The sequence below is a fragment of the Equus przewalskii genome, chromosome 2 (assembly GCF_037783145.1).
Source record: "Equus przewalskii isolate Varuska chromosome 2, EquPr2, whole genome shotgun sequence".
Classification (NCBI taxonomy): Eukaryota; Metazoa; Chordata; class Mammalia; order Perissodactyla; family Equidae; genus Equus; species Equus przewalskii.
In genome coordinates this window covers 38,905,882-38,921,825 of record NC_091832.1, presented here as the reverse complement: position 1 = coordinate 38,921,825, position 15,944 = coordinate 38,905,882, and the positions used below count along the sequence as shown (strand labels likewise).

The 15,944-nt window shown below is 50.7% G+C and overlaps 1 protein-coding gene and 1 long non-coding RNA gene across 2 annotated transcripts in view; one reads left to right on the top strand and one right to left on the bottom strand.

Annotated features, from left to right (window-relative positions):
• Positions 1-1,366: 1,366 nt before the first annotated feature.
• LOC139080770 (uncharacterized) lies at positions 1,367-9,644 on the bottom strand. Its single transcript, XR_011535521.1, has 2 exons — positions 7,189-9,644; positions 1,367-5,711 (listed from the first exon to the last, which is right to left on the bottom strand). It is a non-coding gene; the product is annotated as an uncharacterized lncRNA (long non-coding RNA).
• PDPN (podoplanin) overlaps positions 9,436-15,944 on the top strand; it is a 28,990-nt gene continuing 22,481 nt past the window's right edge. Inside the window, exon 1 of the mRNA XM_008540574.2 lies at positions 9,436-10,243. Coding sequence (XP_008538796.1) covers positions 10,177-10,243 — 67 coding nt within the window. The 5' untranslated portion in view covers positions 9,436-10,176. The remainder of the gene's footprint in view (positions 10,244-15,944) is intronic.

Genomic DNA, 15,944 nt, shown 5'->3' with positions numbered 1-15,944 from the left:
ACTGCTCTGGCTTTGTCCTTGGGTATCTTGCTGGCCTTTGGGCACTGGCCTCTGTCATTGCTGAATGGGCTGGTGAAGTCATTGGTCCGGCCTGCTCTTAAGCCGTGAGCTGGCATCCGCTATTGCTATTCTCCGCTCTGCCATCTGCTCTGTCATAAGGTCACTGCTCTCTGAGGTCTCCCTGTCCTGAACAGGTCTCCTGTCAGGACCACTGGTCCTCTTAGTTGTCTCTCTCTGTCCCCCAGGGGGACATGAGGGACTTCTCACGGAGGGGAGCTAACAGTGCCATTTCAGGATGACCGATTCGGACCCTATCTGGTGTCGACGCAAATAATCCATAATCAATCTAAAAATCAAAATTCAGATGAGCTTATTATGAGCCAGAGTGAGGACCGTAGCCCGGGAGAATTTTGCCACCAAGGAAGGAAGCTCTCCGAGGAGGCGGGGTGTACAAAGCGGTTCTACACCTTCTGGAGCAAAGAACATACGTCATACATGACAGGAATATCTCTTTTGCTACCGTCACAAGATGCCTTGCTAGCACAGGAGGTCAGTGGCCACAAGGTGAGCACAGCAGGTCGGTGGTCAGCAGGTCAGTGGCCACAAGGTGAGTTAAAGCAGGTCAGTCATTAATTCTTAGTTTCTGGGAAGAAAGGCTTGTCCTTAAAGAAATGCTGATGTGGGAAAGGCAACATCCTCATCTTTAGGGGCATCGTTCTTGGCTTTGGGACCTTGTGGCTGTTTCAAGCAGATGTAGAAAGCATACCCAACAGGCCACGTCAAGCCTTTCTGGAAAAACAAGGTCAGACTGAATTAGTTCTAAACCAAATTACTTCCTCATATACTCCAATATATCGTGTGCTTTTCACGTATTCATGACTGGGAATCTTCCTCCTCTGGGCGCACTATCTCCTCCTTGCCATGTCAGATGTTTCTGGAAAGAGAATGTCAGCCCATATGTTCTTGGGATGTGCCCTCGACCTGTGGGGTTTCTGCCTTCTTCCCATCACTCCCAACCTTGGGTAGAGCCCCAGGGGACCAGGGAGCACCTGCTCTCCCCTCTCCCCTTCTTCTCCCTTCTGAAGGTCTTATTTCCTCTTCCCTCTCACTTCAGAAACATCACCCCTCCCTCCCCAGGAGACAGCAGCCTAGTGGGCAGCTGGGCATACGAGTCTGGAGCTTAAGTTGCGATCTGGCAGGAGACGTCAATTTGGGAGTTGTCAGCACTTAAAAACCGTAATTCCGATCTGAGTGATTTTCAAAACTATGTGCCATTGAGTTACTGGTGCCATTTTGAGTTTCTGGCAGGCCCACCGAAAACACATTACCAACACTGATTAAATGACTACTAATTTGCGTGTCATTCTTTCGCTTAAAGGCACTGTGTTTAATTGGTTATAGTCAAAAAACAGTTGGGAAAATAAAAACATTTCTCATTTCAAGACACCTTTGCCAATGTATTTAAATAAGTTAATTTCACCTCATCACATGCTTTACATTTATCTTCACAAAAACCCCATAGAGCCGCAAGTTTTGCTTGTTGAATTAATAGGAAATCTCTGAATTAATAGGAAATCTCTGCCATGAAACCTGATTTTCAAAGCTGATGCTCTCCATCAAATCAATCAACCAAATCAGACTTTCCTCCTGCCAGGAATCTACCTTTATTTCAACTCAAAATGACGAGTTACTATCACCCCTTCTCGAGAATTCCGATTCTTCTGAATTCTGATTCTAACATGGACATACTGATACAGTGGGAACCTTGGGCAGGAGTTTGCCTCCTCCTACTTGCAACGAGACCCTGCAGCCCCCAGCGTTTCTCTGTGTCCCCTCTTTGCTTTGGGTCCCCGGGGCTCTGTCTCAGAACCATGCATCTGGGTCAAGAGCCAGGGTGTGGAAGAGGCCAGGTCATAAAACTAAATTGTCATCACTTTCACCCCTCGAATTCAGAATAACCCAACCTGGATCAAAATACCGCCATTCTAAAGCTGGATTTCACACTTAACAGAAATATCCACACGCCAGGAAAAGATGTCAAGATCTCCTGTGGGCTTGCGGTGCTTTGCTGAAAGAAGGCCACGCACACACCAACATTTCAACCTGTCACTTATTTGCCCTTAGAGGGTTTTCACCTCCCTTAGGCAATGTACCACTGTAGGATTAAGGATGATTATGAGGTTTGTCTTTCTATAGCAAAGTGGAAGACAAACAATTGTGAAAGGGGAGGGAGACCCATGTTAGCAAAGAGAACGTGTGTTGGTTGAGAATCTGCAAACGGATGCCCTTTAAACTTTCCTGCCTGTGTGCGTCCCCTTGGAGGGTCATCGCTGTGCAGCCCCAGCTGGAAGGTTGCTACTCTGCCCCATTGACTTCTTTCATTTTTTTTTATAACACTCAGCACAACCTCTACTTATCTTATTTGTTTCTGTCCCTATCATCTATCCCCCGACAGAATGTCAGAGGCTCAGAAACAGCCACCTAGATGCCTTCTTCCCTGCCACGTCCCTGGAGCCTAGGACACTGCCTGGCACACGGTCCACATTCACTGGATAGTTGTTGAATGAAAGAACAAATCCTCTGTATTGCAGCTCCTTGCTGTTACTGCCAGTAATTACAAGGTGATGTGATTCCCGGGCTCCGCTAAGGAAAGCAGTCAGATTTCTCCACCAACATCTCCCGGAAACGCTCCTGTGCCCCCCCGCCCATCTCCAGAAACCTTTAACACGCTGCTCCAGTGCAGGGAGAGTCCTCGTCCCATCCGAAGGCAGCTGGGGCTGGGGGAGGGGCGCGGGCTCTGGATGTTGGACTGCTAACATAGAAGCTGTTTTCTTCCAGCTTTATTAACTTTTAAGCCTTTTCCTGTTTTCCTCTCATAGCCAAACCCACCTCTTGGCAGACACGAAAGTCTGAATTTCTGAATTAGATTCCTGAACAAAGATTAAAACAGATTTGGGACCTCAACAAAAGAGATTCCAAAATACCAACAAAATCCAGGCTATTCCAAAGGGATTGGCCCAGTGGAGGCAGGCAGGGCAGGCCTGTCCCGTGGGTCTCTTGGTCTCATCTCTGTGGAAAGCACCGTCTGCTCCCGGCAGGGAATTCCAGGCTGGGACGGCACGAGGTCTGCGGTTGTGGCTTGCTGTCATTGCCCCCAGCTTGTGGGCAGGAGCTGGCGGAATACAGGATGAGTTTGCTCCAGACTTCAGCTCACATCATGCCTCCTGGGTTGGTGTTCTCACTGACACGCAGAGGCCTTACCACCAGCATTTTCACAAGCCCAGTTTCCGCCCAGGAAAACCCAGGGGGAGAAAGGCTGGGACTGATGTCTTCAGGGCCACCACCCTTCAAGAGAGCAGTAAGATAAACACCGACCGCCCAGCTCTGTCCCGGCTCGACTTCCCAGCCTCCCACACTGAGACGCATTCATTCAGATTGTTTTCCAAGCGGTGCTGAGTCTTCAGAATGAAGGGCTCTCTGAGCACACCAGTGAAAGGAGCTTTCTGTGGATCGGTCTGATTTGTAAAAAACATCGACATCTCCCAATGCTTGTCTGACCGTTAAAACTCAGTGTTGATTCAAAAAGAAAAAAAAGAAAGAAAGAAAAACCCAAACGCACAAAACAACAAAAAGCAAAACAAACATAAAACTGACTCTGTGCTCCCAACCCATTAATCAGTGACCTTTTTCTCCCCAACCATCCAGCATACCTGAATTCAAATCCGCTGGTGGATTCTGCCGACTTCTTCTTTTGTGGGGGAGGGTAGTATGTCAATAAGCAATTTGTTGTGGTGAAAACAAATTAGCAGTGGCCTGAGTGAGTTCTCTTTACATTTCTTTGGTGCAGTTGGAGCCCACATTAGAGTAAGAGTGTAGAAAACGGAGCATGTCACTTCCCCAGGGCGGGGATGTCCACACCCTCGGCCAGGTCAGAGCCCTCTGTTCTCCTAGTGTCTGTGGACTCGCTCTGCATCCAGCAGAGAGGCCCAAGGCTTCCCCAGGACGACAAAGTTCACAGAAGCCTGTTGATCCCCAGGGTTGAATGTTTTCCTAATTGCTTCAAGCACAAGCCCAATGCTTTTAATAGACCAGTGACCACGGAACATCGCACCTTGTTCCTTGTCCCAAGACAGCCACAAAGAGGGTCCCACCTCGGCAACCAAGACTCAACCTCCCTCTACCAAAACGAGGGGTGGAGTGGAGCAGTTGACCGAGGGGCTGATGACATGTAGAGTACGGCGAGGGGAGGGCCAGCTCCAGCCAGACTCAGGAGGTGTCGAAGTTGCCACTGCATGCCCAGTGCCTACAGCAGCGCTGGGCGCCCGTCGGGGAGGAGTTCCAATAGCAAATGAACAACAGCATGAACCCTGAGCTGCTGCTTGACCAAAGAGAGCGACGAGGTGCTTAAAAGATGTCTTTAGCATCTCAGGGCTTTCTCTCGTGTGTGCTTTCCCCTTCTCAGCAGTATCCAAGAAACTAGTCCCCTTGACACCTTATCAAAACCAGCTCTTGGGAGAGAGAAACCCATCCACATCGAATTCTGCAAGACTGACCGTGCCAAGCGCCATCCTTCCCAGGTGTACTTCCATTCTAAAAGGGGTCAGGTCTTTAAGCTAAGGAGTGAATCTCTATGTATGGAATTTTAGCCAGCAGCCAGTTTGCAGTCGGGGGGTGGGGGGGATGTCCAAAGATGTACAAAGGAGAGGTGCCCAGAGGGCTTTCCCAGAATCGCAGAAATCTCGGAAGCCCACCTGTTCATTTTGACTTTGCACAGTCAGGCTGACCCGTGGTATATCATGTGCCATTGACTCAATCTCGGGGCTGGGCTCGGCCAGATGGACCTGTGTGGGGGTCCTCGGTGATAAGGATCCTCTAGTGGGCCAGATAAAATCAAGCTTTCCTTTCATAGATATTTATGGAGCATGTGCCAGAGGCGGGGGCGACAAAGATGAAAGTATCGGTGAGCTCCTGGCTTCCAGGAGCTCATGACAGCCTCAAAGGGGGAGCGAGACGCCAGAGCTTGGAACTTATTGGGCGCATCCTTTAACTACAGCAGGATGGGGTGAGGTGGCCCTAATGCCGGGAAGAGGTCCAGCCAGACGGGGGGACAGGGCTGGGGACTTCCAACTGCACACAGAGTTCCCCAAGGGCATGCCAGCAAGGGATCAATCTCTTAAATCCTCAACGTTCATAAGTTTTCCTCTAAAACTTCCCAGAGAATGCAACACCTGCACAATAACCCTCCTCCCATTTACGCAAGAGAGGTGGCTCCTCATCCATCTGAAATCTTAACACGGAGCATTTTTCCGGGGTGTAAAAAACCTCTGTAGCCCCGGTGCCAGCGTGAAACACTGTCTTTCCCCATTTTGCACACATGCTGTTGAGGGTGGAGTTGGGGTGTTCTGAATTCAGGATCAGAATGCCTTAACCACGGGAACAAAGTCAACACTCATGCACGCTGGGAACTGGCAGCCTGGCCACCCCCAGGGACGCACCGAGAAAAGACGACATCACTTCTGGGGTCGTCCAGCCACCAGTGCAACCCTGAACCTAATCGTGAGGAAAGATCAGACGAACCCAAACTGAAGGACATTCTGCAAAATAAATAGAGCCTCTGGTCTCCAAAAAGCAAGTTCAAGCCAGGCTGAAGCACAGTTCCGCTATCTTCTGGACACAACAGCCGAGTGTGATATGTGGTCCGGGATTAGATCCTGGAAAAAATCATAAAGGACATTATTGGGACAATTGTCAAAATGTGAATATGGACTGTGGATTAGACGATAGTACTGTTTTAATATTAAATCTTGTGATTTTGCTAATCCTACTGCAGTGACTGTGTTCTTGGGAAACACACACCCAAGTATTTGAGGCTACAAGGCAGATATTTCCATCACTCTCAAGTGATTAGAACAAAACCAGGATGGACACATACATCAACATACAGTAAACGACCAAGCAAGAGGGGCAAACTATAAGCAAATCATTGAATCTGGGTAAAAGGTATATGGGACTTCTTGAGTTATTCTTCTAAGTTTTCTGTAAATTTGAAATTAGGTCAAAAGAAGTTGAAAACACAAGGAAATCTGGGCATATGATCATTTTTCTACATTCCTGTTTTCTGCGTTTTCTTTAATGAATGCATATTTTTGTAATGAAAAATTAATAAATGCACATCATTTTTTAAAAAGAATGTGGCAGCAATGCTGACTCTTTTAAGTGTAACCAGAAAGTTTTCTAGATCTTCTATCAAAAACTATCACTATGTATGGATTAAATTTCAGAGATAAAAATTTTATATAATTTTTTTCACGAACAGTGTGCATATTCAGCCAGTGTTATCAAACGGTATCATGAAATATACTTTCCAATTACAGTCAGTCTTCATCTTACGTCTTTTTATGGAGTGTTTAATATGTTCTCCCTCCCACCAAATATACGTTTATTTAACTCTATGATGAAAAATAACTGGTACTTAGTTTTTTCAAAATTCTTTTAGGGGGTCCCCAAGCAGAATCGTGTGCAGCCCACTGGACTAGGGCATGTGATGGTTTGACAACAGAAGGGGGCAGTCAGCACTGGGGAGACCCCTGGGAGAGCCATGGGGTGCTCTGGCAAATAGAGGCAACCCAGTGGGTGAGAATGCAAGCCAGCCCCTGACGCGTGGAACGGCGGGAGTCAGCCTCCAGGTCCAGTGCAGAACGTAGCTGCTGGGTGGAATGGGGAGATGATCCGGTTTCCCTGAGGGGGACTTGGGCCCAGAGAGCAGGACGGGGATCCGGGGGAGCCTCTCAGGAATCAGGCCAAAGTCAAGGTTGGACTAGCAGAGAGGATGAGTTGATCCTGACCCAGAGGACTCAAGAGGCTGAGAACCAGGCAGGGCCCGGCAGAAACAGCCGTCACGACACTCGGCAGTTATACTCCTTGCTGTGTACAGAACCCTCCAAAGTAGGAATAACATGCCCATTTTAAAGGAGATCAAACTGAGGCTCGTATTGCTGGAGACCACCATGGAGCTGAATTTGGATTCCTAAACACTGAGGCTCTTTCCAGCAAACCAAGCTGCTGCAGCTTCCTTCTGTCCCAGCACCACTACCCACACACCATCCCCGCCCCGCCCCGCCCCGCCCTGCCCCCCGCCCCCCAGCCTCATTGCATTCCTGCTAAATACACTTTGGGCCCAGCTCATACCCCTAGGTGCACGATTTATTCCTGAGTCCTAGGGGCGCCCTTGATATCAGAGTTCCATCAGGCGGAATCTCAGCTTGGCAGCCTGCGTGCTGCGCGGCAGGAGAAGATGCTGTGATGTCTTCCCGGGCAGCCTGAGGAAGCTCGCCTGCTGCCCTCCGACTGTGCAGAGGCCTCAGAGAACATGGGGAGCACCAGGGATCCTAACACCCCGTCCAGCATCCCTGGGGTGGCAGGTCCCATGCGGGGTGCTCTGGCTCCGCTTCTTCTCCTTCAGCAGCCTGGTCCCCCACCCTCAGGGGGGCCTCCTGCTCCCTAAAAGCAACTTACAGACCTCTTTCCAGATCCTTAAGCAAGGCAGCACAACAGGCTCAAGGCCTGCCGAAGGGTGATGGCGGCTCCACCCTTTCCCGGCAACCCGGAGGATCTGTGTGGTTTCTAAACCAGCAGTCATCAAAGTGGGGCCCCAGGGCCAGCAGCAGCAGCGCGCCTGCTGGGAACTTGTTAGAAACGTGGAAATCTCCCCTGACCTGCTGAGTCGGAAGCTCAGGAGGAACCACCCAGCCCTTCAGGCGGAATGGATGGACTCAGCTTGGGAAACCACAGGTTTCCTAGTATGTAAAATGCGTATTATCAGTGCTCTTAACCCGAGTGTTGTTCTGAGGATTAAATGAGATGGGGGGGGGGGGGCGGTCCTGGCCTGCAGGGTAAATGTCACTGTCATCTCACCAGTCTCCGCTTTAGGAGTACCAGCTGTTTCAAAGAACAGAGGAACTTCTGGCATGTTCCCTGCTCATTTTCTTCTTCCCCTCATCCTGGCTGGTGGCAGGTTTCAAATCCCCTGTGTTCACAGTGGCTTCTTTGTCCCACGCTTGAGTCACTCAAGTCGCCCTGGCTCCAACCCCTGTGCCCGAGGCCGGGTCCCCTCTCTCTCCTCTGCCGTTTGCCATGGTTGAGGAAGGTCCCCCCACTAGGCTCAGGCGCTCTCCCCAGTTACTCAAAGCGGCAGCACCCGGACTCTGTCCACAGACTCCGGGGGCCTGGCCTCTCTCCCCATCTCCTCCCCTCCTCCACCCTCTACCAGAAGGTCAGGTGACCAACTTTGCAGATTCTAGACACCTCCCTGGAGGGTGGGGGAGGACGAGGGTGCGGGGGCATGTCCTTCAATAATAACCTAACCCCGAGCGCTTGAAATTAGCTGCAGTTAACCTGTTCTCCCACCTAGGCTTCATTTCCTCTCTGTCTGCACGTGAAGGTGGTCTATCTTTTCCTTTTTCATCCTTGACTTTGGAGTGGATTTGCATCTATTCTGCACCTAGCAGGCTCCACAGACAATCCAGGGCACCATTCAGTCTGTGAGCAAACCTTAGTGATAACGCAGTAATAGTAATATAATGTGTTAGAAGATGGGCAGTCACTTCGGTGTCTCCTCTCTCCCCAGTTTTCTCTTTACATTTCCAGCCTCTTGACTCTCCGGGCCCCTTCCTCGCCCTACTTTGGGCGCCAGCTCCTCTCTTGTAGCCCCAGGACCAGGCCACCTTTGGGAGATGTTTAGACATTTGAATCTCCCCACCCCAGACCCACCCAGCTGCACTTGCATTTTAACGGCACCGCCCAAAATTCTCATGATCCACACGCTCGGGGGCCACTGGCTTAAAATAGGAATACCCAAAGGGTCTGACGAATGAGTTGGAGGTGGACCCCAGGAATCTGAGTTTTTTAAACAATTTTCCCAGGTGATTCTTACGATAAAGTAAATTCGGAATAGGGGTCTAGGATAAGGATCTGAAAAACAACCAACTTTCACCCCAGTTCGGCGCTTTGGGGCATTAGTCTTTGGGTTCTTTTTGTTGAATGGAATTTGTGGCACCTGGAGTGTGGCAGAGGCCAAGTCCCAAACTCCTCTTCTTAAAAATTTTTTTTTCTTTTAATTCCAGCAATTCAAAAGGAAATAAAGTAAAAACTATAAGTTCTTTCCCTGATCCTAACATCCAGTACCTGAGGTCAGGACAAGACTACTCAAACTAGCAAAGTGGAGATTTAGGGACCAAACTCCCCGGCTGAATGGGCTGCGCCCCAGCTGGAAGAGGGCACGGGTTTGACGGCCAGGTGCATCCTTGGACATCCTCTGGCCGCAGCGCCGCAACGACCGTCCGTCCGCGGGCCCCAGCGCCACGGCGCTGCATCCAGTCGGGAAAGGCCGATCTCCAGCTCAGCCGTTTTTCCCAAACTGCCAAAGTCCCCCCTTCTGCCAAGCTCCCCGCCGGCTCTCTGGGGGCAGCCCCCTGGAGCCCGCCCCCTTCGGTTGCCTGGACAAGGGCGCAATTTACCAGCGCGAGCCGCCTCTGCCCACCCAGATGAGGGCGGCCACTTTTTTTTTTAAGCCATCAGATTCAATATTTACAAGAACAGTCCCATGCTTGGTTCTAAAATTACTGGCCACACAAGGAAGGGTTTACTTCTCACAAGAAAAACCTAGGCTTGTGCCTCACTCTTAAAAAGCAGAATAATAAAGTAAAACATTAAACAAAATAAATTGCTGATTGCATGCGCCCCCTTTCCCCTCCTGCTGGGGAACGGAGCCAAAGCCAAGCGTGCGGCGCTCCGAGCCCTCCGCGCGTCCTGGCAGCCCCGCAGCTGCAGCCCTGTAACTTTAAACCTGGCCTGAGGTCATCGTTTTCGCGCCGGCCAAAGAGAGCAAGGGGGCGGTCCTAGAGAGCCCCGGACTGGGACCACCTTACAGCCGACCACTCCCCGCCCTCGTCGGGAGGGATAAATGCGGACTCCGATCCGAAAGTTCCCAACGGCCAACTTTGCTGCTCCAGCTGCTGCGGGTGAAGGAAGCTTGCGGACCCCTCCTGCGCTGGGACTTGTGCTCCCTGCGTCTTCACTCTCGCGCTCCGCCAGGCCTGTGGCTGCAGAGCTTTTTAATCTTCCCCCAGCCCAGAAACCAGCTGCCCGGCTCGCAAAGAGCACAAGTCAACTGAGAGGATGTGGAAGGTGCCAGTTCTGCTCTTGGTTCTGGGAAGCGCCTGGCTCTGGGTCCTGGCAGAAGGAGGTAAGACACGGCAGGAGTGGCTGCCAGGGGCTGCTGGAGGGGACGGGCGAGCCGGGGCTTGCTGGGCTGCCTGCGCCTGGTAGTTGAGGTTGCCCGGGAGAGCAGCGGGGAGGCGGGAGTGTGTGTGTGCCCGAGTCTGGAGGACCGGGGAGAAGGAGAGACGGAGGCTTAGCTGGTGCCAGGTCCCAAAGAAACAGCTGAGCTGGGTGCAAGGAGGAGCCCCCGAATCCACAGGCGGCAAGGGTGGGGAGCAGAGGGGGCCTCCCTCCAGCGCAGCCCACCTCCTTCCACCCCCTTCTCTGAGCACCAGTGAGAGGGCGAATGGCTAACAGTAAAGAGCCTTCCGCTGGCAGGAGTGGGCTCTCCTGCAGGGCTGTGTCCTGGAGGAGCAGCCCGTGGCCTCAGAAGAAACTGGCCCCGTGGAGTCTGGAGGCACATTCAGGAGAGCTGGGGTGGGGGAGGTCCCCCCGGTGCAGCGAAGGTCTCCCTCTGGGGCCTGCCAGGTCTTACAGGCTGTGCACCCACCTGTTGGGCACACTCAGGCCCCATCAGTGGGGACCGGCTGGAAGAGGCCTTGGTTATCCTCTGTAGAGAGGGGACAGTGTGTGTGGAAAGGACTGAAGTGGAGATGGCTCCTGAGTAGCGTGAAGGAACAAGGATGGCTGCGAACACTGAGGGTTAAGAGGGTTTGGGGCTGTGTGTTGAACTTGGTCAACAACGTCAATGACTAAGGAGTGATGTTGACTCAGACGTTGTCTTAGATCTAGTGCTGGGCGCTTCCTGCCCATCCTCTACATCTTGCCGTCTCCTTTCCCTCCTCTTCCTTGCTCTTCTTGCCTCTCTCTGCCCAGTGTGCTGCGTCGAAGTCATCCACGCACCTTTGTCAATATTTTAGTTCTTTTCTTGGTGTTTGTTTTGTAGCTCTTTTCCCAATAGAATATAAGCTCCCAAGGACACAGCTGTGTCATAGCCTTGATCCCCAGGGCCAAAACAACGTCCAGCACGGAGTAGTTGCTCACTGAATATTGAGTGAAGGAACTGTAAGCTCACTAGCGATCTTTGGAGTTGGACGTTGTTAAGCCACGCTCTGAAAGGTGAACTCTTACCTTCTCCAGATTGAGGCTGGAGGCAGTCCTGGTGCCAGGGGGTCCTTCTTGGCAGGAGAGGTTTGAGGGAGCAGTGGACCTGACTTAGGTCTTTATAATTCCCTGCAGAGATGAAAATACCCAGCCCTAGGGAAATGATACAGGATGTAGTGCTCCGTGCTGGACTGGCTGCTTCGAAGAGACCCAGCAGCCCTCTCTACAGGGCCACGGGCTATTTGTGGTGGTCCTATCTTTGGAACTTCTCTTTCTACTGGGATATACACAGCTCTGCATTTCAGTTACGTTTCCTTTTTGGCGAGACAGTGTGCCATTGACACCATCTTGTGCTCACCAGGGCAAGGTGTGGGAGGCCCCCAGACTGAGCCACATCCCGGCTCTGCTCAGGGCAGGAGGCAGCCGGGTGGCCTCCCCTGTTTTCTCTCAGGGAAAGGTTAGCTGTAATTATCTTTAAGCCAGTTCCCGAATGTCAAAGCTACTCCTAAGGGTGGCGGTAAACCCTGTCTGAAAAGACAGTCACCACTGGTCCTAGAAACTACTAAAGACAGAAGCTCCCCCACCCCCGCCTGCCCTGGCTGTGCTGGGGGGCTGGCTGTGTGTAGATGCTGTGTTGCTGGGCTGCTGGCAAGGAGCTGAGGCCCATGAGGGGTTTTGTCTGAGGGTAATGAGTGAGGCCGCTTGAATATGGATGAATAACTTCATTGAGCTGGCTATTGTTGGTCTTGTTGGGGAGCTGGGCTGGGGGTAATTATGGTGATGAATTTTATTATTTTTCTCGTAGGCTCCTACGCCCCACTGGGCTTCCCTCGGCTAGTGTTATAATCTGGTTTGGTTTTATAATCTGGTCCCATGTGTTGTCTCTTTGGATGTGAGTGGACTCAAAGGAGTTCTGTTGTCCGCACATCTGGCATTTTCCTCCAGTTGTCAGGCCCCACCCTCGTTCTGAACGTTCATCCTGAACGCACACTTCAGGGCCCTCCGTTAGACGGTCTGTCTTGTGAAATTCTGCAGGCTGCTGCTTGCTGCAAACCCACATGTGCTTTTCCGGGACCAATCCACCCAGGATTAATCATGCTGTGAGCGAATTTCCCTGTGATTTCCCTCAAACTCTTGCCAGTTTCGGAGGCCCTGAAATCTTCATGAGTTGCTAAATTTTTGTTGCACTTAAGGCATCTATCGAGCGTTAAGGAAAGATCGGGTCAGTTAGAGCCTTTGTGAGGGAGGCCTATCTATTACACTAGAGGATACGCACATTTTTAAAAAGTACCCAAGTGTGAGAAGGCCAAGTCGGGACATGGTGCCTAGGGAGGAGCCCTGGCTGGGCAGGGGTACGCGGCTGCTTCTCTGTTTCTCTGAAACGGGTCGCCGGTGAATGATTCTATACCACAGAATTATAAAGACCCCAAACCTTGGCGTGACAGTGGATGGGCTGACCACGTAGGAAGGCCACCACTTCCCTCCCATTCCCATCCCCCACCGAGTGCTAGGAAAGTCACAGTTACCCCATTGAAACATCACAGCTCCTTAAATTATACATTATTATCTTCAGAATGTGCCAGAAGTGGGATTCGAAAATGGGGTCTGACTCCAAACCCTGGGCTTTTTCCCACTACATTACCTTGCCTCAAAAAAAAAAAAGTTGAACTTGAAATTAAAGGTTAACCTCGCTTTAAGTTCCTTAACCATAAAAGCAAAATTTCTTTTAAGGTATCAAAAGTCCTTACATGACATACTTAGCATAATATTCCTTTAAGAAGAAAAATGTCACAGTACATTAAAATAAGATTCATGAATTCATTCCCCAAATAGTGATTAAGTGTCTCCTAAGAGCTCGGTCCGGTGCTCCATGCAGGGTTTGAGCTGTACACACGTTTGAGAGGGGACCGCCTGACACTGTGAAGTGGACTCCGGAGTCTTCACCAGCACAGCAGCGGACCTGTGCTTTAAATTCCACTGGCTTATCTGAATATTTGTCATATTTCTGGCTTCTAAGAGCGGGCATGCCAGGTTACAAGTTGGGAAATATGGTGGGGGAGGACGTGGAGGGAGAGAAGACCGAATACGTCTCAGTGCCCTGTGCAACTCACTTGAGGAGTAAAATGTGGTCCCGCCAGGCTCTCCAAGGAAGCCTTGCCGTTCCTGTCCCCCTGAAACCTCTAAAGGAAATATCCAGGGGGAGCGTTTGGATGGAAGAGAATCCAACGATTGGGGTGAACGGAGGTGAGGGTGATACTTCCAAGCCGAGTGAACAGTAACAGTTACTGAGTCTTAGGATTTCCATAGGGGCGGGCAGGAGAGAAAGAAACTCTTGACTGGAATTTTGAATTCTTTACCTACCGATTTCTTAAAGCTTTTGGGGGAAGGAAAGTGATTGGGCGCTTTATCCGAGGGCTCTGATGGAGCCAGGTTAGGGAACAGCTGGAATTCTGCCAGCTTTATCCACGGCAGGAAGATGAGGTGGCTGTTTCCTTCCCTCGTGTCTTGTCTCGTCCCAGCGTGCACCAACCCGCCTGCTGGTTGGCAGCAAGCCTCCCCTCGAGCTTCGAACTCCCACAGATCGGGTGGGCCGGCTCTCCTGCCTTTTTCTCTGGCCCGGTGCCTTTGACTTGAGAATTGCTCCAAGGAGATGGGTTTGTCCTTTGAGGGGAATCGTGCTAAATACGGAGGGAAACCTGCAGACCTGGCCCCCTCATTCACCTGGTTGTTTAAGGAGCTGCAAACTGAAATTGATAGGGCAACACTAAATTTCATGCAGGGTTAAAAAAAAACAACAAAACAACCCAACAGACCTACAAAGAGGATAATCACCTTTCCGGAGGAAGATGTGCTGTCGACCTCTGTCCAGAGGGGCAGAGCGGACAGCGCTCCAGGCAGCAGGGAGAGAATCTCACTGAGCTGCGCTCTGGTGATTATTGCTGGTGTTACCTTTGTAGCGTGCAGGCGAATGCCAGTTACATAGAATACAGATGGGAAGCAGGGAAGGGGCGGGCTAGAATTCGTGTAAACATATTACCGATGAGAATGGCGTGTTTCCTGTAATTCATCAAGGTGTCTCCATCCAGGGGAATAGAACAACGAATGGAGGCAAAGCTGTGATCCGATAACTAGTATCCTGCCCAAAGGAGGAGGGAGTCCATTTGCCTAGAATCTGGAGAGGGAGAAGAAAGGAACAAGGAGTTGATGACGTAAAGCCTGCCTTGCCCAAGGAATTCATTTATTTAACAAATATTTATTGAGGAGCTGCTCTGTGAGTCAGGCAAGACACATGGCATTCCTGCTTGCAGCTAGTGTGCAAGCTGTCATGTTTGGTGGCTGTGGGATTCTGATCTCAATCAAGGTGGTTCTATGATGAATCAGGGACCCCTGTTTTATCACAGTCTGGAAATGTCTTCCCCCCGGGAGCCCCACCCTCTGCCTTCCACGTACACCCAGCAGCATCTCAGGTATGTTGCTCTCGAGAAGGACATGCCTTGGATGGCAAATATATGTATGAAGCATTGGAAAACTATTTCCCGTTCTAAATAAACTGTTGGTTTCGTGTCCTCTTGTGAGTTTGGCTAAGGTGAAACAGTTTCCTCTGAATTGGATCACTCCATAATAAGAGTAAATTTCTGAGTCTGTAAAGCTAAGGGAACTCAATTCTGGACAGATGGTATTAATAGCAGTAACTATGTAATAACAGCTGACATTAACCAAGCGCTTAGCACACATCAAGCACTTTCCAAGCCCTGTTTCATTTAATTTGCGTAACATACCTACAAGGCAGGAGCTATTTATATTTTATAGATGAGTAAAGAGGCTCAGAGAGGTTGAGTAGCTTACATACAGACGCAGAGCAAATGGCCGTGGTGAGACTTGAATCTAGGCAGCCTGAGCCCAGAGCCCAAGTCCCTGACGCTCAGCACAACGGCCAGCTATGCTTGAGGTCCAGGCCACCAAGGCCACCCAGAAAAGTCAGCCAGTTGATTTCTTCAGGTACCTCTTACAGCAGCAATACCACTCATTATTTGTTAGAGACATAGTTCAGATGGAAGAACTGAATTTGTGTCAGACTACTGAACTGAAGGCCACTTTCCCTGCCGCCTTAAACGTTTACAGAGCACACATATTGTTAAGAACTTTAAGAGTCAGAGAGGAAGCATAGGGTGGGATCGCGACTCACAAAGAGGCAAGACAGATGTGTGTGTGGTGTATGCGGAAGGGAACGTATGAGGCAGCGTAAAGTGACAGCACGCAGCATCATCTGCTGCTCGCACTTTGGAGGTCAGATTCTTGCGGCTGTCGGGTGCTGGAGAGAGCCTTGTGGGGAAGATGCGACTTGGTCTTGGCTGCGAAAATGCTGGGGTTGGTTGGACAAGGTGGCAGAGAAGGGGGGTCCAGGCAGGAGAGGCTGCTTGAACAAATGCACGCAAGTTAGAACAATCTGGAGGTTCTATGGGAAGAGCCATGAAGGCTGCCTGGAGTCAGGGGCGTTGAGCTGGGGAGTGGCAGGAAATTAGGGAGAAGGATGAGTCCTTGTTGAGTAAGAGAGGTGGAGCTTCTCTAGGAAATAGGCAATGACAGCATGTGGGAGCACGGCGGGCCGTGAATAGTGATTT